Source organism: Anser anser (assembly GCF_964211835.1).
Source record: "Anser anser genome assembly, chromosome: 25".
NCBI classification, from domain to species: domain Eukaryota; kingdom Metazoa; phylum Chordata; class Aves; order Anseriformes; family Anatidae; genus Anser; species Anser anser.
In genome coordinates, this window is record NC_139746.1 from 3797270 (window position 1) to 3818049 (window position 20780).

At 59.1% G+C, this 20780-nt stretch overlaps 2 protein-coding genes across 2 annotated transcripts; both read left to right on the forward strand.

The window, feature by feature from the left end:
- The first annotated feature begins 2250 nt into the window (after positions 1-2250).
- EEF2 (eukaryotic translation elongation factor 2) lies at positions 2251-10999 on the forward strand. Its single transcript, XM_083811441.1, has 15 exons — positions 2251-2389; positions 3128-3342; positions 3920-4101; positions 4187-4398; positions 5177-5355; positions 5739-5844; positions 6148-6261; positions 6459-6597; positions 7027-7222; positions 7444-7702; positions 8055-8162; positions 8612-8965; positions 9360-9542; positions 9632-9764; positions 10173-10999. The coding sequence occupies exons 1-15, from the start codon at positions 2387-2389 to the stop codon at positions 10364-10366; spliced, it is 2577 nt and encodes an 858-aa protein (XP_083667567.1). The 5' UTR covers positions 2251-2386; the 3' UTR covers positions 10367-10999.
- A 245-nt stretch (positions 11000-11244) lies between these two features.
- On the forward strand, positions 11245-17067 carry DAPK3 (death associated protein kinase 3). The gene is made up of 9 exons (XM_083811449.1): positions 11245-11352; positions 11489-11598; positions 13035-13395; positions 13474-13603; positions 13945-13993; positions 14168-14194; positions 14296-14448; positions 14851-14896; positions 15105-17067. Exons 2-9 carry the CDS (start codon positions 11537-11539, stop codon positions 15645-15647), a joined length of 1371 nt encoding a protein of 456 aa, XP_083667575.1. The 5' UTR covers positions 11245-11352; positions 11489-11536; the 3' UTR covers positions 15648-17067.
- Positions 17068-20780: the final 3713 nt, after the last annotated feature.

The following is a 20780-nucleotide window of genomic DNA, read 5'->3' on the forward strand; positions in this document are numbered from 1 at the left end:
TGGAGCCCAGGCAGTTCCGCACCAACACGTGAAAGAACTTCTTCCCGGTGAGGGTGACGGAGCGCTGGGACAGGCTGCCCAGGGAGGCTGTGGGGTCTCCTTCTCTGGAGATATTCGAGGCCCGTCCGGACGCCTCCCTGGGCAGCCTGCTCTAGGGAACTGCTTTGGCGGGGGGGTGGACCCGGTGCGCTCTGCAGGGCCCTGCCGACCCCTACAGTTCTGTGGTTCTGTGTGGTCACCTCTGCGTGGCTGCTTTGGGCCTTGAGAAGCTCCTGCCATGCTGAACCTGACACCTCCAAAGCACAGGCATCTTCTCCTGGCAGTCTTTGAGCAAGGTGCCCGTGGTGATGGCATCCCAGAAATCCAACAGCCCTTCCGCACAGGTCAGTGTTTGCATCCCCATTTTTCCGTGTTCTTGGGGAAATGACCTCTCAATAACCCATCACCTACTCAAAAACACCTCAGGTGTGGATAGAAATGAAAAAAAGGATGCAATGGGAACTGGACCTGGTGCAGGGGAAGCTCCTGGGAAGCCAGCTGAGCATCTGCTGCTCGTGCATTACTGGCAGTGGCTTTACACAACAGGGGATAGACCCTGCGGATCCTTGCTGTTGGAGGACACAGAGGTTTTCCAGCACTTTCCTTCCTCTCATCCTCAGCCCCACGAGCTAATTAAACAAAAAGACAATTAGCTGGTTTCCCAGGCAGGCCGACATGTTAATCAGGCCGTCCAGCATTCCCTTCCAGTCTGGCAAAAGCCAGCATTGGTGCTAAAAATTCAAACAGTTGCTATGGCAACTCCAACAGCTGATAACTCATCCTGTCACAGGGAAAGCACAGGATGCAGCCTCCCAGGGCCAAAGTGATCCCCGGTGCAGCTCCGCCGCTGTCCTGCTGGGACCATGGTGGGCAGAGGGGCTGATGGGCTGGGAATTTGGCAGCAGCTGTGGCTGCCTGGCAGGGTGGTTTGGGGACAAAGTGGCGCGGATTCATGAAAGTTCTCTTAATGTTGTAGGTGATGGAGGTGGGGCGACAGTGTCCTATGATGCTATGGGGAAGGAAGAAAAAAGAAGCAAAATGTGTATGCTGTGGAGATGGTGATGTTCCACCATGTGGAGTCCCTCTTTGCTTTGTCCATCTTTGTGACCTCCTTTTAATTTGCTCCTAGCTCAGGTAATCCTGTTCACTGCACAACGCTTTGGGTTCTCTGTACACTGCAACAACACAGAGCAAGTGTGGGCAGCCTTTCCATGCTGGGCTTGAAGGACTCCTCCTGAAAACACACTCAGGGTCGTTCCCCGCACCACACGGTCCCTGCCCCAGCCCTTTTCGGAGCAGGGATCAGGAATGGTGCAGCCAGCAGGACCAGGGAGGCGATCGCCCCCCTGTGCTCTGCTGTGGTGAGGCCGCACCTTGAGTTCTGGGTTCGGTTTTGGGCCCCTCAGTACAAGAAGGACATCGAGGCCCTGGAGCATGTCCAGAGCAGGGCTACGAAGCTGGTGAAGGGTCTGGGACACAAGTCCTGTGAGGAGCGGCTGAGGGAACTGGGGGTGTTTGGTCTGGAGCAGAGGAGGCTCAGGGGAGACCTTATTGCTCTCTGCAACTACCTGAAAGGAAGGTGTGGGGAGCTGGGGGTCGGCCTCTTCTCACAGGTAACTAGTGATAGGACTAGAGGGAATGGCCTCGAGGTGTGCCAGCGGAGGTTCAGGCTGGAAATGAGGAGACATTTCTGTCAGAGAGAGCAGTCAGGCGCTGGGACGGGTTGCCCAGGGAGGTGGTGGAGTCACCGTCCCTGGGGGTGTTCGAGGAAAGGCTGGACGTGGTGCTTAGGGACATGGTTTAGTGGTGACATTGGTGGTCGGGTGGTTGCACCGGGTGATTTTGGAGGCCTTTTTTTTTTTTTTTTTTTTTTTTTTTTTACTGATTCTAGCATCCTGTGACCGGGCTCGCCTCCTTCAGCCCCAGCGGGCCCAGCGCAGGGCCCCGCCCGGCGGCAGGGGGCGCTGCAGCCCCCCCCCCCCCGCCCCACTGGCAGGCGCATGCGCAAAGCGTCGGTGACAGGACGGGGTGGTGGGCGTGGCCTAAAGCAAAGGAGGCGTGGTCTACCGGGAAAGGGGGCGTGGCCTCCCTATGGCCGGGGCTGGAGCCCGCCCCCCCCGTAGAGTCACGGGCAGCTGGGAGCTAGACAGGCGCGGCTGCGCATGCGTACTGGGCCCGAACCGCGCAGGCTCCGCCCCCCGGCCGGCGCCGCCGTATAAAAGGGGGGCGGTTGACGTCAGCGCTCTCTTCCGCCCGCTCTGCGCTCGCCACCGAGACAGGGCCGCCGCTGCCGCCATTACCGCTCCCCCCCCCCCCCGCCTCGTAGAATCCGCCGCCATCCGCCATCATGGTGAGCCCCCGCGTCCTGCCGCCGCCCGGGGGGGTCGGAGGGGACCTCGAACTGGTTGCGGGACCGGGGATCGCTGCCCCGGGAGGGCCGGCGGCGGGGCAGGGGCCTGGCGCTGCGGGCCGGGCCTGTGCTGAGGGGTGGGGCTGGACGGGGGGGGGGGGGGGGTGACCGTGGAGGGGGGGGGGTGACCCGGGGGGGGGAAGGTGCCGTGGCAGCCCCTTGGGGGCCCTCCCGTGCTGGTGCCGGGTTGTGTGGGACCCGGCCGTGCTGCTCCCTGCCCGGCGGGGGGAGCGGCGGTGATGTGGCAGTGGAAGGGGCCGGGAGGCCACCGGGCGTTATGTAACGCTGCGGGCCCGGCGGGGGCAGCCTCGCAGGCTGTCGTTTACCTAGAACGCCTTTTATACGGGGTTTCTGCTCGATAAGGGTTAGGTTTTCGGCAGGGTTTGCCTCAAGGAGACAGCAGGTAGCAGGGTATGTAGGATGTGCTCGGGGTGTCGGCTGCTGCTGGGTGCCCGCAGCGCGAGCCTGGGCCTCGCTGTTCGTAACGCTGGTGTCTGCAGTGCCCTTGGTGTTCCTCCTGTGGGGCGTCTCGTAGCGTTGGCTGCGCAGGCAGAATTGATGTCAGCAGGAGTAAACTTGGCACCACCAGGTATTGGCGTTGTTGGTTGGCCTTCCTGGAAAAAAAAATAAAGCTTGCTTTTTTATACGCTGTGTTTTTTTCGCCTTTTTCTCTTCAAGGTGAACTTCACAGTAGACCAGATACGGGCCATCATGGACAAAAAGGCCAACATCAGGAACATGTCTGTGATTGCCCACGTTGATCATGGCAAATCAACCCTGACTGATTCTCTGGTATGCAAAGCTGGTATCATCGCCTCTGCCCGCGCGGGGGAGACTCGTTTCACTGACACAAGAAAGGATGAGCAGGAGCGGTGCATCACCATCAAATCAACGTGAGTTGTCGTTCTTCAGGCGCTTTAATGCTTCTAGTGCGCGGTCTGACCTTGGAGGTGCTTTGAATCCTAGGCTGTTTTTTTTTCTTGAGCTCGAAGAAGAAATCATCAGGCATTCTCTGTTCGCATCATTCAGAAGCTTAAATGAAAGAACAAGTATTGGGGTTGGTGTTCACAGGAGCCCTGTGGTGTGGAGGCTGTCCGGTGAGCAGCCACTGTTCTTAGGAGTGTCTCTGTCTGCAGACCGGGCTGTGTCACCATGGGTGGCTGAGGAGCGTGAAAGGGGATGGGAAGGGATTAGATGTAGTAGCAAAAGCAGAAATACTGGTCTGAAAGTGCTCTTTGGGCACTTCGAATCGCCGGAAGTGGTTATGATTTCAGGAAAGCATAAGAAGCACAGTTCTCAGCTTCTGAGTGTTTTCTGTGCTGGCCTCCCAGGAACGTGATTGAAGAAATCCTGAAGCCCAAGTGCAGCTTCTGTGCAGGATGAAAGGCAGATCCTAATTGCATGTTTGTTTCTAAGCACTGGGGAGTGGTAATGCGTGGTTAGAAACTTCGAGTTTTTCTTTTATTTCAGAGCTATATCTCTATTTTATGAGCTCTCTGAAAATGATTTGGCCTTCATCAAGCAGAGCAAGGATGGTTCTGGTTTTTTGATCAACCTGATCGACTCTCCTGGGCACGTGGATTTCTCTTCAGAGGTCACTGCTGCTCTTCGTGTCACTGACGGTGCCCTGGTTGTTGTCGACTGTGTCTCTGGTAAGGTTTTCTGTAGCCGTGTGTAACTGCAGTGTACCTTGGTCAGGCTTGAAAATAAGAGGACTAATTCCCATGCGTTTGACAGGCGTGTGCGTGCAGACAGAGACTGTGCTGCGTCAGGCCATTGCTGAGAGGATCAAGCCTGTCCTGATGATGAACAAGATGGACCGAGCGCTGCTGGAGCTGCAGCTGGAGCCAGAAGAGCTGTACCAGACCTTCCAGCGCATCGTTGAAAATGTCAATGTCATCATCTCCACGTACGGAGAAGGAGAAAGCGGTCCCATGGGAAATATCATGGTAAGTGAGTGGCTGTGAACACCGCCTGCAAAATAAGCCACTTGAGCAACAGCAAGCAGCTGGGGCCTTTCTGTAGTCCTTTGCCCTATCAAAGGGAGAAGCGAGACTGGAATAATGAACATACCCCTGCTACCCAGACCCCACTGGTTTGGGGATCTTGCTCGCTTTCCTTCAGAATCTTCTGTTAGCACAAGCCCTGAGCAAATGAAGACCGTAAATCCAGGAAAGTACCTTCCCTCTGTAGGGCTTTTTATGCACCTGGCATCAGGTGATGCGAGATCCTTGGCTCCTGCTCAGCACCAGTCTGCAGCCGTCTCCTGAGACGGAAGGGCAGTTGGTGTCTGTTGTACCTCTGTTCCGCGCTCCCTGCTGGGCTCCTGAGCAATGAGCAGGACTGCTGGCTGCAGAAAACCCGTGTGCTTTGTTCCTGTTGAGCGCTTTTGTGCATGTTACAGGTGTTCATGTGCTGCTGCTGATCCCTGTTAAGGACGAGAGTCTTACCTGCATGGAAGTTAAGCAGATGTTGAGCTGCTTGAAGTGAAGAATAGGCAACCGAACTGGGAAAAACTGATCCAGTTCTGTGTTACAAAGCTAAAATTGGGCAGTCTGACCCCCTGGGCGAATGGTGGCAGTCACAGAAATGCTCAAGGGTTCTGTAGCTCTGAAGCTCCATCTTCAAACCCTGCTGAGTGGTGGCTGAGGCCGGCTGCCGGGACCTTCCCTGTCTGTAACAGCTGTTGTTGCTCCTCTGTAACCCAATTGTTTGTTGCTTTTTCAGATCGATCCAGTGCTTGGTACAGTTGGCTTTGGTTCTGGTCTGCACGGCTGGGCTTTCACTTTGAAACAGTTTGCTGAAATGTATGTTGCAAAGTTCGCTGCCAAGGGTGATGCCCAGATGAATCCATCGGAGCGTGCCAAGAAAGTAGAAGACATGATGAAGAAGCTGTGGGGAGATAGGTGAGCAGTTGGGGCCGACTTTAATTTCCAGGCCAGCTGTGCGCCCGCAACCTGATGGTGCAGAAGATCAGTGAGGAGGGGAGGACGTGGTTGTGCCTGTTCACAGCCCTGTCTCACGTAACTGGTCCTTGTGCTAGCTTTGGTTCAGAGATCTGTCTCCCATAAAATCTTTACAGAGTAGGAAAGCCAGACAAGTGGGGAGGGGATGGTGAGCTGGCGATGTGAGTAAATGCATTTTGGCCAGCTCTGAAAGCCTGAGAGCGATTGGGAAAGTAGAGTTCTTACTCAGCAACTCTTTCCTCTGCCCTGAGCTAAGCAGAAAAAGCCACAGCTCTGTGCCTGGACTGGGCATTGATAGCTGTCTGGCATAATTCTTTCTCCAGGTATTTTGATCCTGCTACTGGCAAGTTCAGCAAGTCTGCTACTGGCCCTGATGGGAAGAAACTGCCCAGGACGTTCTGCCAGCTCATCCTTGACCCCATCTTCAAGGTGTGTTCCTTAGCGCTCAGCCCTTGCTGGTGCCTTAAGCTCCTGCAGTGCGTGATGATGGAAAATTTCTTCACTTTGACCTGACGCGTTTGATTGAAGAAATTCGAGTATCTGACACAAGGCTAGCTCATTACTCTGCAGGCAGGGAAGCTGGTAGCAGATAAGGGGAAGGCAAGTATGTGCCTAAGTCCGTACGGATTTAGTGGGGTGGAAGGTCAGAACGCAGGTTCTGTGGAGCGTAGAGTTTGTGCTGCTGCTGCAGACTGGGTCACGAGGCATTCACGAATGTTGCTGCTGTTCTAGGTTTTTGACGCAATCATGAGCTTCAAGAAGGAGGAGGCAGCTAAACTGATTGAGAAACTGGACATCAAGCTTGACAGTGAAGATAAGGACAAGGAGGGCAAGCCCCTGCTGAAGGTGAGATTGGTCTGAATCCCCTGTGAGGAGAGGTCAGAAGTGGGGCTGGTCCAGCTGCATGAACGTACTGAGCAGCTACAAATCCTGCTTGGGTTGGAAGGTGCTGTTCACAGCTCAGAGGGGGGCGAGGAGGGGAAGGTTAACTGCTCGGCTTCGAACAATCTGCTTGGGTCTTACTCCTCTAATCTCCGCCTCAGGCCGTGATGAGGCGGTGGCTGCCTGCTGGAGATGCCCTGCTGCAGATGATCACCATCCACCTGCCTTCTCCTGTCACGGCCCAGAAGTACCGCTGCGAGCTGCTCTATGAGGGACCCCCCGATGATGAGGCTGCCATAGGTACAATGAGCCCCTTCTCTGCCGTGAGGGATCTCTTCACGTAGCTGCTTTGCGGTCTGAAATGCCTGTAGCTGTCTTGTTCTGCGTCCCCAGCTTAGTAGCTCCGCTAATTCTTGACCCCGTAGCTCTTCTAGCACGGATCAAACAGGCTTACTAGGTAGCACTTTACTCGGGAGGGTTGAGCTAGGTAAGTAACTGGAGAGAAGCCAGGGTGTGTGCCAAAGGCTCAGGCTGAGCCTGTATTTGTTTAAAAGATCCCTGGTAAAAGATCTCTTGGCAGTCTGATCTCTCACTGGTTGTGCTGGCCAGCTGGGTAGGAGGGAACAGGCGGGGGCACTGTTGGGTACATTCTCATGATTAGGGGCCGTGGGTGGTTATGCTGATTGCTGGAAATATCACTGAATCGAATTGATTTTCCCTTCTTCCCAGGTATTAAGAACTGTGACCCCAAAGGCCCCCTGATGATGTATGTCTCTAAAATGGTGCCAACCTCCGACAAGGGACGTTTCTACGCTTTTGGACGTGTTTTCTCTGGTCTCGTCTCAACTGGCTTGAAAGTCAGGATCATGGGACCCAACTACACACCTGGCAAGAAGGAGGATCTGTACCTAAAGCCAATCCAAAGGTCAGTCCTGGCTGGGTGGAGTGCGGTCACAACTGTGGTTCAGGTTTGTGGTCCTAGAACCGTTCTGGGTCGGTTCTAGAACTGTGTTGGGTCTATTCTTAAGTCTGAGGCCGTGAAAAAGGCTTGGCTGCTGATCTCAAGTCTGCTGCCACAGCTCTGGGATGCTGCCTTGTGGGACTTCGTCCTTCAAACCCAGGTGAAACAGCCTTCTCTTTCTTCAGGACCATTCTCATGATGGGCCGCTATGTGGAGCCCATCGAGGACGTGCCTTGTGGAAACATCGTTGGTCTGGTTGGTGTCGACCAGTTCCTTGTGAAGACTGGAACCATAACCACCTTCGAGCACGCTCACAACATGAGAGTCATGAAGTTCAGCGTCAGCCCCGTCGTGCGTGTGGCCGTTGAGGCCAAGAACCCAGCCGACCTGCCCAAGCTAGTGGAAGGACTGAAGCGTCTCGCCAAGTCTGACCCTATGGTGCAGGTGAATGTCTGAGAGTTTGAGGTGCAGGAGCTTCCCTGGTCCTGCTGACGCGGTGGGCTTCTGGTAGGAGTTGTTCTTTTTGGCCTTTGTGATTGTACTGGGCGCGCTGGCAGGGAAATGTCCTGAGCTGGATACTGGTCCCAGCCCTACCAGAGTGGGAAGGAACGGAGCGCTTCACCTTTGGGCTGGTACTGAGTCATCCTCAGACCAGTGGAAAGAGTTCCCCAAACCAGCCCCATGAGTCAGAAGCCCGATGGGCTCTGATTTTTGCCAAATGTTAGTGGTTTATGTGCAAGAGCTTCTGTTGCGTTGCAGTCAGAAGTCTCACCTGCTGCATTAATGCTCTTCGCAGTGCATCATTGAGGAGTCTGGAGAGCACATCATTGCTGGCGCAGGGGAGCTGCACTTGGAAATCTGCCTGAAGGATCTGGAAGAGGACCATGCTTGCATTCCTATAAAGGTACGGCTGCTGCACGCAGCCTGGGGGGCTGCTGGGGCAGAACGACTCTGCAGCCTGTAAGCTCCTAACTGACAACACAGATGCAGCTGCCTGTCTCTGCAGCTCCTGCCACCGGGGAGCAAATCCCTGGGGTGCCCGTTACTGCGGTGGCAGTTTAAGAATTCCAGCTATGGTGGATGGAGCGGAGCGCGAGGCTCACACAGCTCCTGATCTGATTTTACTGTTGGCTGCTTAATGCTGCGTTTTGTTACGCTGCCTGTAAAGCAGCGTGGGTTGGGTGTTGCCCCGATGTAAGTGCTATCTACACAAACTTGCAGCCAGTGGGGGCTGCTCTTGAAGTCAAAGCAGTAAGAATTTGGTGCTAGACCTGTTCTGCCGCAGCGCTGGTGTGAGCTGCAGTTCGGCCGGTGTCTCACTGCTGTTCTCTGCCGTGCTGTTTGTCGCTGCAGAAATCTGATCCTGTTGTGTCTTACCGTGAGACAGTCAGCGAGGAATCCGACATCATGTGCCTTTCCAAGTCCCCCAACAAACACAACAGGCTGTACATGAAGGCCCGGCCCTTCCCCGATGGACTGGCTGAAGACATTGACAAGGGCGAGGTCTCTGCTCGCCAGGAGTTGAAACAGCGAGCTCGCTACCTGGCCGAGAAGTACGAGTGGGACGTCACCGAAGCCAGGAAGATCTGGTGCTTCGGTCCCGACGGCACTGGCCCCAACATCCTGACTGACGTCACCAAGGGAGTGCAGTACCTGAACGAGATCAAGGACAGTGTGGTGGCCGGCTTCCAGTGGGCGACAAAGGAGGTAGGGGCCGTGCTTCTGGCGCTCAGCTTCTGGGGCCGACCGCTCCAGGGCAGCAGTGTGCAGAGTCCTGAAAAGCTGATGCTGAGGAGAGCTTTGGAAATAGCGCGTGAAGAAGCTAGTAAAAGGCTTCAGTGCTCTGAGAAGCTGCACTGATGAATTGGAGGTAGGAGGAGCTGGTTCTTAACTCGTGGGCAAGGAAGATAAAATGCTGAGTAGCTTCTCAGTGTAGCAAGTGAGCTGCTGTGCTCGCTGCTGTAGGACCCACTTCCCAGGAACACCAGTAAGCTGAGACACCAGTAGACACCAGTAAGTTGAGGGAGCAGAGCTTGCCAGTAGAGACTGCCAGCTGCCTTCTGCCCCCAGCGCTGGTTGACAGCCTGCTTCCCTTTCCCAGGGGGTCCTGTGTGAGGAGAACATGCGTGGCGTTCGCTTCGATGTGCACGATGTGACCCTGCACGCCGATGCCATCCACCGTGGAGGCGGGCAGATCATCCCCACTGCCAGGAGATGCCTGTACGCCTGCGTGCTTACTGCCAAGCCCATGCTCATGGAGCCCATCTACCTTGTGGAAATCCAGGTAAGGAAAAAGCTCAGCCCAGGAGCTCCGAAGAGCCCGCGTGTGGCAAATGCAGGTGCGTGTTTACAGTCCTGACCCCTCTCTTGCAGTGCCCAGAGCAGGTGGTTGGTGGCACCTACAGCGTGCTGAACAAGAAACGTGGGCACGTCTTCGAGGAGTCCCAGGTGGCCGGCACCCCCATGTTTGTGGTCAAGGCCTACCTGCCTGTCAACGAGTCCTTCGGTGAGTGGGGGAGCTCTGGGAGCGCTGCAAGGGGGGTGGCGCACACGCTGACAGCCAGGGGCAGGTAAATCCTAAATCCTGCCCTGGAAGGAGAACCTTTATATCCAGCTGTTCCTTACCTGGATGTGCCTTGGGATGCAGGCTTCCAGGTGCCCTGCAAGTTACCGCCCCTGGAGGTTTGGGTGCTCCTTCGGAGGTCTGGGTGCTCCTTTGGGGTCGTGTTGAAGGTTGTGGGTCACCAGCAGCACACCTAAAGGGGATGAGGGGCAGCTGGAAGGTCGCTGTAGCTGAGGAGTGTGGCAAGTTCATGCTCTTGGACACCACATCCACCACATCTGTCCTGGGGGAGAGGTGATGACGCGAAGCTGTAGGGAAGTGCATGCCTCTCACCTCTGCTCTCTCCTCCAGGTTTTACGGCTGACCTGAGGTCCAACACCGGCGGCCAGGCTTTCCCCCAGTGCGTGTTCGACCACTGGCAGATCCTGCCCGGGAGCCTCTTCGACAGCGCTAGCCGTCCCTGCCAGGTGGTGGCCGAGACCCGCAAACGCAAAGGGCTGAAGGAGGGCATCCCCGCACTGGACAACTTCCTGGACAAGTTGTAAAAGCCCCCGCCCCAGCATCACTGTCACTGTCGTTGGACTCGGGGGGGAAAAAAAAAACAACTAACTAGCGTAACACCAGTGCAGCAGGCAAATGGTAGACTGCAGTGACCATCTCTTTGCATTGTACTTAATCAGTTTCATAGCGATTTGAGACTTTCAACAAAAAAGCATTGATATTCAGCCTTATAGGTTTCTGTGTTGCACATGACTCATCTGGGGCCCCACTCGGTGCCATTGTAACTAAAACATTTCCACTTGATGCAACTAGAGTTGCCTGATTCCATATTTATTTGACTCGTGGGTGAGGAGGAGCATCTCTGCTTTGTTTTCTGAGGGTGTAGATGAGTGGCTGGAGGTGGGGGAGCAGGGATGTGCTCGGTTCTTATCTCTCAAAGGGGGTTGGGGGGGAGACGGTGCCCAACTGAACGCAAACCAGGTGCAGCCGGGGCTGGGGGGGGGGGGGTTGGCTCCTGTTAATGGCCTGTAGTGGGTTTTCAGGGAGGGGGTGTCCAGGGATTTCTGGTTGGGCAGAAACTAGAAGGCAAGGAGATCTTGTGCAGTGTGCTTGTCATCATGACCATCAACCAATGTATTAGTGCCACTGGAAATAATAAATTTGATATGGTGACTGAATAGTCGCGGGGGCTCCTGGCTTGGTTCCCTCCTGGAGGTGCCCGCGGCCGTTTCTCCTGGTAGCAGCGCGCTCTGTCCCCCTACCCGTCTGCTGCTGAGGCCCGCCGGCCTCCGGGGGGGGGGGCGGCGAATGCGGCCGGGGGGGAGGAATGCGGGGGCCGGAGGCTGCACTTCGCAGCCGCGCCGGGAGGGGGCCGGGGGCGGGTCTCGAACCCGCGGCCGGGCGGTGTTCGCCCTCCCCGGTGACGTCATCGCACCGAGGGGCGGGGCCTTCGGGCGGCGCGGCAGCCAATGGGAGGCGCGGGGGGGCGGGGCCTGCGCTGTGCTGGAATGCGGCGGCGGCGGCGGCCCAGGTGGGGCCGGGCGGGGCGGGGCCGGGCCGGGGGGCGCTGAGGGGCGGGGGGGGGGCACCGGGGGGCGGGGGGGAGGGGGGGGGCGGCTCCGGCCCCGCTGAGCGATCGCGGCCCCGCGGCCCGTGTCGTGCTCCAGGTGCTGAGCGGAGGCTGCCCCCGCCGGGGAAGCGGCGGCCCCGCGGCCATGTCCACCTTCCGGCAGGAGAGCGTGGAGGAGTTCTACGAGATGGGCGGAGAGCTCGGCAGGTAGGGGGGGGCTGGGGGGGCGGCGGGTGGCGTCACGGCGAGCGGGTGCGTCACAAGTTCTTACGTCACGGTGAGCGCGTACGTCACGGCGAGCTCTTGTCACGACGAGCGCTGACGTCACGATGAGCTCTGACATCAGAGCGAGCTCTTACAACGAGCTCTTACGTCACGACGAGCGCTTACATCAGAGCGAGCTCTTTTGTCACGACGAGCTCTTTACGTCACGACAAACTCTTCTGTCAGAGCGAGCTCTTACGTCACGACGAGCTCTTACATCAGAGCGAGCTCTTACGTCGCGACGACCTCGTACGCCAGTGAGCTCTTTTGTCACGACGAGCTCTTATGCCGTGATGAGTTTTTACACTGTGACAAGCCCTCACGTCACGACGAGCCCTCACGTCACGACGAGCTCTTACCTCAGAGCTCTCTCCTGTGGCGGCACAGCCCCCGCGCTTCCCCACCGCCGCTCCCCACAGGCGCTGGGCTCGCCGTGCCGCGGTGCTGGGGCCCGGCCGCCCCACGCAGCAGCAGCCACGTGCCCGGGGGGTTTGGGCTCTGCAGCCCCCCCAGGTCCCGCAGCCCTCAGCAGCCCCCCGGCACCCCTCAAGGCCGGGGCCCTGCCGCAGGCCTCCGGTCCTCCCCCGCTGCGGGGCCTGCTGGTGCCTGGGCTGCCCCTGGGGAACGCGGCCGTGGCGGCTCCGCTCCGGGCCTTATAAGGCCTCTCGGGCGAGCGGGGCCGGTGGCGGGGCCGGGACGTCCCCGCGTGCCGGCAGGGAGGGGACGGGGGGGACGTGGGCCTGTGCCCCTCTCCTGGCCGCTGAGGGGCTGCGGGGGCTCGAGGGTGCCGGGAGGGACGGGTGCCAGGAGTGTCCCCGGCCTCTGCGGGCAGATTTCAGGCTTCCTCCCAGCCACTAGCGGCGACCACCGGGCTCCCACCGGGCTCCCGAGCAGCCGGGGAGCAGGGGCGGAGGCCACGATTGTGGCCCGGCTGGGGGCTGAGCGGATCGGGATGGCATCTGCAGCTGCCTGGGCGGCGCAGGGACGAGCCGGCAGCCGCCGTGTCCTCGGGAGGAATTTCCTTCCTGCGTCCCACGCAGCGCCGCTCCGCGGGGGTTTGGTTTTAACGCCAGCTCCGGCTGAGCCGTGTGGTGCGTGCGGGGCTGCGTGGGCAGCCGGGGTACCCCAGCCCTGCTGCACGGCCACGCCTGCCCCGGGGGTGGGTTTTTTTCTCCTCCTGGCTCTGCTGTAGGGGCTTCAGTGCCCCCAGTCCCGTCCTACAGCCGGAGGAGCAATGCAGGGAGCAGGTAGGTTGTGTCGGACACATATGGGAGGACCCCGATTCCAAAGAAGCCGGGGGGAGCTGTGCATCCTCCCGCACCGGTAGGCGCGGAGCAGGATGTCCTCTCCTCACCTTGCCCCTTCCCTGCCTCCCCCAGCGGCCAGTTTGCCATCGTGCGGAAGTGTCGGGAGAGGAAAACGGGCCTGGAGTACGCGGCCAAATTCATCAAGAAGCGGCGGCTCTCATCCAGCCGGCGCGGCGTGAGCCGGGAGGAGATCGAGAGGGAGGTGGACATCCTGCGGGAGATCCAGCACCCCAACATCATCACGCTGCACGACATCTTTGAGAACAAAACGGACGTGGTGCTGATCCTGGAGCTGGTCTCGGGGGGCGAGCTCTTTGACTTCCTGGCCGAGAAGGAGTCCCTGACGGAGGAGGAGGCCACCCAGTTCCTCAAGCAGATCCTGGACGGGGTGCACTACCTGCACTCCAAGCGCATCGCCCACTTTGACTTGAAGGTGAGGCCTGGCGCGCGTGAGTACCTCGTGGCCGGCATTGGGGGGTGGGTGGTAAATGTCGCCCCTCTCCCTCTGCAGCCGGAGAACATCATGCTGCTGGACAAGAACGTGCCAAACCCTCGCATCAAACTCATCGACTTCGGGATCGCCCACAAGATCGAAGCTGGGAACGAGTTCAAGAACATCTTTGGGACCCCGGAGTTTGTGGGTGAGGCCGGGCAGGCGTTGTTTGTGGGGGGGGTCCCCAGCCAAGCATGCAGCAACGTCCCTGCTCCTTCCCTCTCCCACCATCTCCAAGATTTTGCCTCTCGTGCCTTTATGCAGCGATGAGTTCAGTGTCCGAACTGCGGCCCCGCGGTGGGCAGAGCGGCCAGACTCCTCGGTCCTGCCGTCCTCGGGCACCCTAAGATTTGGGGGCAGAGCTGGGCACCCCGCATCTCCCCGAAAGCTCCGGAGGACGTGGCCGGGCGGGGGATGAATGCCTCGATGGGGACATTTAATTTTTTCTCCCCGGAATAAATCTGTTCTCTCCCTTCTTTCCTTCCAAAGCTCCGGAAATTGTGAACTACGAACCCCTGGGGCTGGAGGCGGACATGTGGTGAGTGGTTCCCCATGGGTCCCGGTGCTCTGCAGGCGGGCACAGCGTGCCAGCCCCGCTGCCGTCCCCGTGCACTGCTTGGAGAGGAGCCGGGGCAGGGCAGGATGAGGCCCGCTCGGTGCAGGGGTGAAGGGACCTGCAGGGCTTTGACCTCGTTTTCTCTCTCTTTTCCAGGAGCATCGGTGTCATCACGTACATCCTGTGAGTATCAGGGGTGCCGCGAGGGCAGGGATCAGGGCCGCGGTGTCCCTGCCCCGTGCTCTGTCGCCTGCCGGGGCTGTGACGACCCGCTCTTGCCACAGGTTGAGCGGGGCCTCCCCCTTCCTGGGGGAGACGAAGCAAGAGACCTTGACCAACATATCGGCTGTGAACTACGACTTCGACGAGGAGTATTTCAGCAACACCAGCGAGCTGGCCAAGGACTTCATCCGACGCCTGCTTGTCAAGGACCCCAAGTGAGAGGCAGGGAGCAGACGACAGGGGTTAACCAGGGGAGGGGATGGTCCCCGGGTACAGGCAGCCCCCACGCCTGCTCTCCTCCTCTCCACGTTAGGGTTTCTCTCTGAGCCTGCCGTGCTGCCTGACGCCACCTCTGGCTGTCCCTGCTGAGCTGGTTTAGAATCCCATTTATTCCCCCACTCCTCCCCCTTTGCTCTTTGTTTTCTGCTGGTTGTAGGATTCAAAGTCTCTTCCCCGTGTCAGCACGGAGTGGATTTTGCCAGAACTGTGGTGTCTCTAGGAGCACCCGGTGGCTGCAGCAGCTTAGGAGGGAATTGGGCTCATGAGAAAGGGTTGAATCAAGGGATAAACCACGCGTTCGGGCGGCCCCTCTGATCACAGCTTCGCTGTCGTTGCAGGAAGCGGATGACGATAGCTCAAAGCCTGGAGCACCCGTGGATTAAGGTATGAAGTTAATGGTGTCTTTTGGGTGTCAAGCTTCCAGGAGGTCAGGGGGTGGAGGTTTGTGTGTTTGCAGCTCTCGGCTGCTCCTCCAGCCCTGCCGGGGCTGGTTTGGCTCCGCTGCAGCGCCGGTGGGTGTGGAGGAAGAGGCAGGCGGTCCCGTTCCCGCTCTCCTGGCCGTGCCCCACGCCGCGGCTGTCCCTCTCCCCAGGTGATCAAGAGGAGGAACGTCCGCAATGAGGACAACGGCAAGAAGCCCGAGCGCCGCCGGCTGAAGACGACGCGCCTGAAGGAGTACACCATCAAATCGCACTCCAGCATGCCGCCCAACAACACGTACATCAACTTCGAGCGCTTCTCCAAGGTCATGGAGGAGGTGGCTGCGGCCGAGGAGAGCCTCCGAGAGCTGGAGAGGAACAAGAAGTCCTTCCAGGAGGACATCGAGGCTCTGCTGTCCATCTACGAGGAGAAGGAGTCGTGGTACAAGGAGGAGAACGAGAGCATCAGCCAGGACCTCCGCCAGATCCGGCAGGAGCTGCAGAAGACGGAGGCGCTGAAGAAGCAGACGCAAGAGGAGACCAAGAGCGTGCTGCAGGCGGCCAACGGCCTCAAGAGGCGCTACCGAAAGCTGGAGAACCACTACGAGGCGCTGGCCAAGCAGGTGGCCTCGGAGATGAAGTTCGTGCAGGAGCTGGTGTGGTCCATCGAGCGCGAGAAGCTGCAGAGCGGCGAGGGGGACGGCAGCATCCGCTAGCCCGCCCCGGTGCTGGCGGGTCGAGGGGAGCCCCCGGGGCCCACGGGGAGGGCCGCTGCCCCCCGCAGCCGAGCTTTGCTTGTTTGCCCGGAGCAGTAGCAGATTGCAGCAGCTTTTAGCGTAGGAGCGAGGCTCCCGGGGGGAGCACGGGTCTGGCGAGCGGCGCTGCCTCTCAGCCTCACTGCCCCCAGGGGGGTTTGGCGTCCCTCGGTCGTCCCCACGCAGGAGGCGGCGCTGAAGGAACCTCGGTGGCTCTGCCCCTTGCTTGCCAAAGGGGCCGGTCCAGCGAGAGCCTTCAGCAGCTGTCCCTGATGTCTCTCAGCTTCAATTTTTTCCCCCCTTTTTACCACCGGCTGCCCGGACCCGGGTCTGTCCCCGCTCGGACGTCGGGCGGCGATGGGGGACTTGTGGGACCATAGCAAAGGGATCCCGAGCGGGCTCTGACAGACTGCTGGGCTCAGGGGTGGCATGCTGGCAGCTTGCGCGTCCCGGGAGACCTCTGCCCCGGGGGGGCTCGAGGCTCCCGGCTTGTACTCGCCTGGCTTTTGGCTTTCTGTGTGCGGCTCTCGCTTCGCTCGCCGTCTGCATGCTCCCCGTGCTTGAGCTGGGTGCTCCCCCCGCTGCGTTGCCACTGGAGCTGGGGGCCACTCCTCTCCTCCGCACCCTTGGGGTCCAGCCTGTGTCTTCTCGGAGCCCCAAGCCCTCAGGGCTCCTTCTCTCCGTGCCTCCAGAGGCTGCTGTTGCCTCTTTGCTTCGCTTTCCTGGGTGCTGGGCACCAGATCGGCCCGTGGAGGTGGTGAGGTCCTCACGGGGCCTTTGGCCGCGGGGCTGTGCTCCCCTCCGGCACCGAGCTCGTCCTTGTCCCCGTCCTCCCCTCGGTCCCTCGGGAGCTGTGGCATTGTCCCCTGGCTCGTGGGGTCTTTTTGGGGTGGTGTCAGAGCGCTCTCAGCAGCTCGTCCTTCGCAACTCCCATCCACTGGTGCTTCCTCTTCCTCCCTGGGGTCTCTGGCTCTGTCCTCAGCGCTCAGAGGCTCGCGCTTTGTCCGAGTGCGGGGGGAATTGGCCGACCTCTGCTTGGGTCGGTCGCTTCCCCCCTTTCTTGTGCCTTTTCCCAAGACCTCCGTGGCCTGGGCTGGCCTGCGCGGGCCCCCGAGTTGCCAGGAAGGTTCCTGGCTCCACGTGGCCTTCTCGCGTGTTCCTTTGCTCCCGGCAGCGTCTGGTGTGACCCTCACCCTGAGACTGCAGTGCCGGGAGGGAAAAACATCAGAAAAGTGGCTTCTCCCAGATTTTGTTCCCATTCATCACTGCTCCTCGCTGGGAGGCAGGACCCGGGCTGCTTGCAGCTCACTCGGCTTTTGGATCCGGACACAGGACAGCACCCTCCGTCCCCTTTTAACAAAATAAAGATTTCTGTACCCTGGCCCGTGCTGTAGGGTGGGGTTGGGGTGGCGGGGAGGGGGTGCGTCTGTGAATTAGGGAGGGTCCTGGGGGGTGGGGAAGGCCTGGGGAGTGTACGGGGGGATCCCGGCCCTTTTCCCCAGGACCCTCCCTAATGGGGTCCGGGGAGCGAGGTCCCGAGTCGCTGCAGGCACGCGGGGGCTGGGGCCGGGTTTCCGCCAGGACCATCGAGGGGGTTCCGGCTGCCCACGCTCTGGAGAGACGGAGCCAGGACGAGGCTGAATTTGATCTGGGGGAATCACCGGCCAAATCCTCCTGCGAGCGGGTGGCGGGTGTCCCTCTGGCTCCCAGCACCGCGGCGCAGGGGCAGCGGGGTCCAGATCCGGCCGCATTTAGCCAGGACCGAGCCCAAACCCCAAGGGCTTGGGGGGGGGGAGGACCCACTGACCCCATTGCCGAGGCCACCCGAGGCTCCTCTGGGCGCGAGAGGGACGCGGGCACGCCGTGGGGACACACCATGTGCCCCCGCTGACGTGCCTGCGGGGTGTCGGTTTCATCCCAGCTCGCGGGGCATGCGGATGGGGGATAATTTTAGTCATCCCTCCTCTCCAGCCAACGCGCTGGCATCCAGGGCCCGAGGGCGACAGCGTGACCGCGCAGCGCCCCGCGCGCGGGGCCTCGGGCAGGATCAGTGCCGCGGCCCCCCCCGGGGACGGCGGGGCTGGGGGTGCACGGGGCTGGGGGCGGTGGGGTCTGGCTGCGGGGCTGCTGCCGCCCCGTTCCCTTGGGTGCTCCTGGCAGCCGGGAACTGGTCAGGGTGGGAGCTTGGTGGCCCCGGAGGTGCTCAGGACCCTTTGGTGCAGCCTGCAGCTCAGGGCCAGGCCCTGGTTTTCCTCATAGGCCCCCCCCAGAGCCTGGCTGCTCTCCCCCTCCTTGGGAAAGGTGACGCCGTGGTGGCTTTGGGGTCTGGCCAGGGAAATTCAGAGCTGGGGAAGAGAGCCCAGAAGAACCAGGCCGGTGGGGCTGGGCCGTGGTCACTGGTACTGGTGGGGCTGGGCCGTGGTCACTGGTACTGGTGCTGCCCTCACGGTGGTGACAAGGCTGGGGGCTGCTGTTGGGGTGCCATTTATTAGGATTACCACTGTCCCCCCCACAGCTCCATGTCCACACAGGTGTGATAACAGGGACAGGGCCCCCTCTCCGCCCCCCCCAGCTCCGTGGCAGGAGTTGGGGGCTGCCACTGGGCGAACCCATCCCGATTCCCTCTGGCCGCCCCCGTGTGCGGGGCCGGTGGCTGGGAACCGGCAGGGACACCGCTTTCTGCCCAGTTTAGCTTTCGGTCAAGGGGTTTTGGGGTCCCCCCGGGGCAGAGGGGTGGCCCACGGCCCGCTCGCACCCCTCGCATCGGGGCCGGAGCTCGGGTGCTGCCAACCAGCGGCTGCCGCATTTCATCCCCTCTGACGTGGCCTTTTGTCAGCAGAGCCAGCGCACGGAGGGATGTATGGAAATCCTATAGCCACAGCTGTTCCCGAGCTGGGCGAGGTTCGCATAGTGCTGAGGCTGCCGGGGCGCCTGGCCCACCACGGGTTTTGGTTTCAGGCTCCCCAAAGCTTTCTGGCCACGCAGCCCCAGCCCCGCTGCCCCTGCGGCCGCCGGGCCTGGGGGTGGTGGTGCTGGGAGCTCCCATCCTGACGGGTGCCCGAGGTATCGCCGAAATTTTTGGAAACCAGAATCCAGGGCAGTTTTGTTGCCGCCCCACCCCCCACCCCATGCACAGGCTGGCTGGCCTTGGGGGGGGTTTAAATGACAGCCTGCTGGCACAAGATCGTCATGTACTTACTGTGTGTGGCTGTAAAGATGGTGGGGAAAAAAAAAAAAGAAATCCACAAAAAAACCCACAACCCAACCAAAAAAATAAAACAAACAAACAAACAAACAAAACACCTTGCCCTGTGTTGGAGCATTTACTGGAGAGAAGGTGTCCAGGAGGTCAGTACTTAAGTGAGTCAACTACCGCTCCGTACTAAATCCTATAGGGACTAAATTTCCTAGGGGGGGCTCTCAGAAATGCAGGCCTAAAATGCGTTTTGTTTCTTTTTTAGGCTTTGGTGGTTGCTTCCTAGAGGGCAGCTCGAAGAGCGCAATGCCTTTTCCCTTAAATGTCCTCACGAGGACAAAATGGTTTCATGCAGCTTATCAGGCGCGGGTTAAACCTATCTGCTAGCGCAGGGGAACCCTTGTGGCGCTCGTCCCGTGCCAAATTCCGCTGGGACTGCTTTTTTCCATCAGCAAGCAGGAGTGCAGCTCGTCTGTGGGAAACGCTCCGTGTGGCGATGCCGAATGGACTTACAAGGTATCGGTGACAAGTCCCAGCGCCCCGTCCCTGGCCAAAGCATTCCTCAGGTTTGCCATTGACAAGAGCGCTCCGACATGTAACGGCGTAATTATAGCTTGGTGGGTGCCTCCAGGCACGCCTGGAGCGGCGCACAAGGAAATAAAAATGCCTTTTTATAGCTCGTGGAAGCATGGATGCCGTCAGCATCCGCTCCTCCTTCCTGGCCATGGCGTCCCCGCTGCGCAGGGTGGTGGCCCTGCCTCGCTGCTGCTCTCCCTCCTGATTTAAAATGATTTTTTTATGAATTAAAATTTTAATGATTTAAAATCCCGTGAGACAGCCTTGGTGATTCTGGAGTGACTTCCTGCTAACCCGCGGCAGCTGCCTTTCTGGAGCGACGTTTCTAATTAAGGCACGTCCGAAAATCTGACGTGAGCCGTGCTGATGCCGCGGCCGAGTTATGTGAGCGTCCGAAAGATCGCCGCCCTCGCCCCACGTGAGAGGTTTTGTGCTTTAACATCACCGGCCCTTTATGCGTGGTGCTGCATGTGCTTTGGTTCATCAGCTCGATGGCACTTCCTATCTTTAGCCCCGCGGTATTTTGGTAGCCGGCTGACAGACCTCAGCACGCTTTACCTATCTCCCCACCAGATTGCATTACTTACGTGCCTGCCTAAAAGCCTCGTGCAGAACAGCAGCCGTGCTCTTCCTGAAGGAGGGAACCTGGGCAGAGCGTTGTTCCCAAAGGCCTCGGAAAGCACGTGATGAATAAAGGACAATAAAGCTCTACCGCTTGGTTTTGCTTCAGGAACAGTATCTATCCCCACTTCCTTTCTACAGCGTGTCCTTCTAGGTAACATTACACTCCATATTACAACTTATTTCAACGTTCTCATTGTCTTTGCCTCTTCCTTCTCTTTCGTGCTCTCTTGCTTTGAGTGGGAAGCTTTTCTCATCTCACCGTAACACTGAGAAAAAGCCTACCAGCACAAAACCCAATCAAACTCTTTCCACGGGTCGTTTATTGATGGTTTTGCTGGAAAGGGAGGACACGAGAGATCTGCGTCCTTTCACCGTACCGCAGGGTTTGTCTTAATGCAGGGTGTTCCTGTACCTGTTGGGGTGTGAGCTCCTCGGCAGGACATTTTGAAGGCAGATCACCCAGCAGGGTAAAGGCCTGCTTTCTCCAGCACAGGCTCCTTGGAGCACTTCCACATGAAGTTAACCCGAAGTCTATCAGTAAATTCACACGCACTCCAAGGACACGTTTGATCACTGTTTGTTTCAGACTAAAATTAGGCTGGCATTTTCAGTACTAATTCCTGAGAAGAGATTCCTCATGTAGCACAATCTTAATGTGAAGTTGCTACACTCATTCCCTGAGAAAACCCACAGATTTT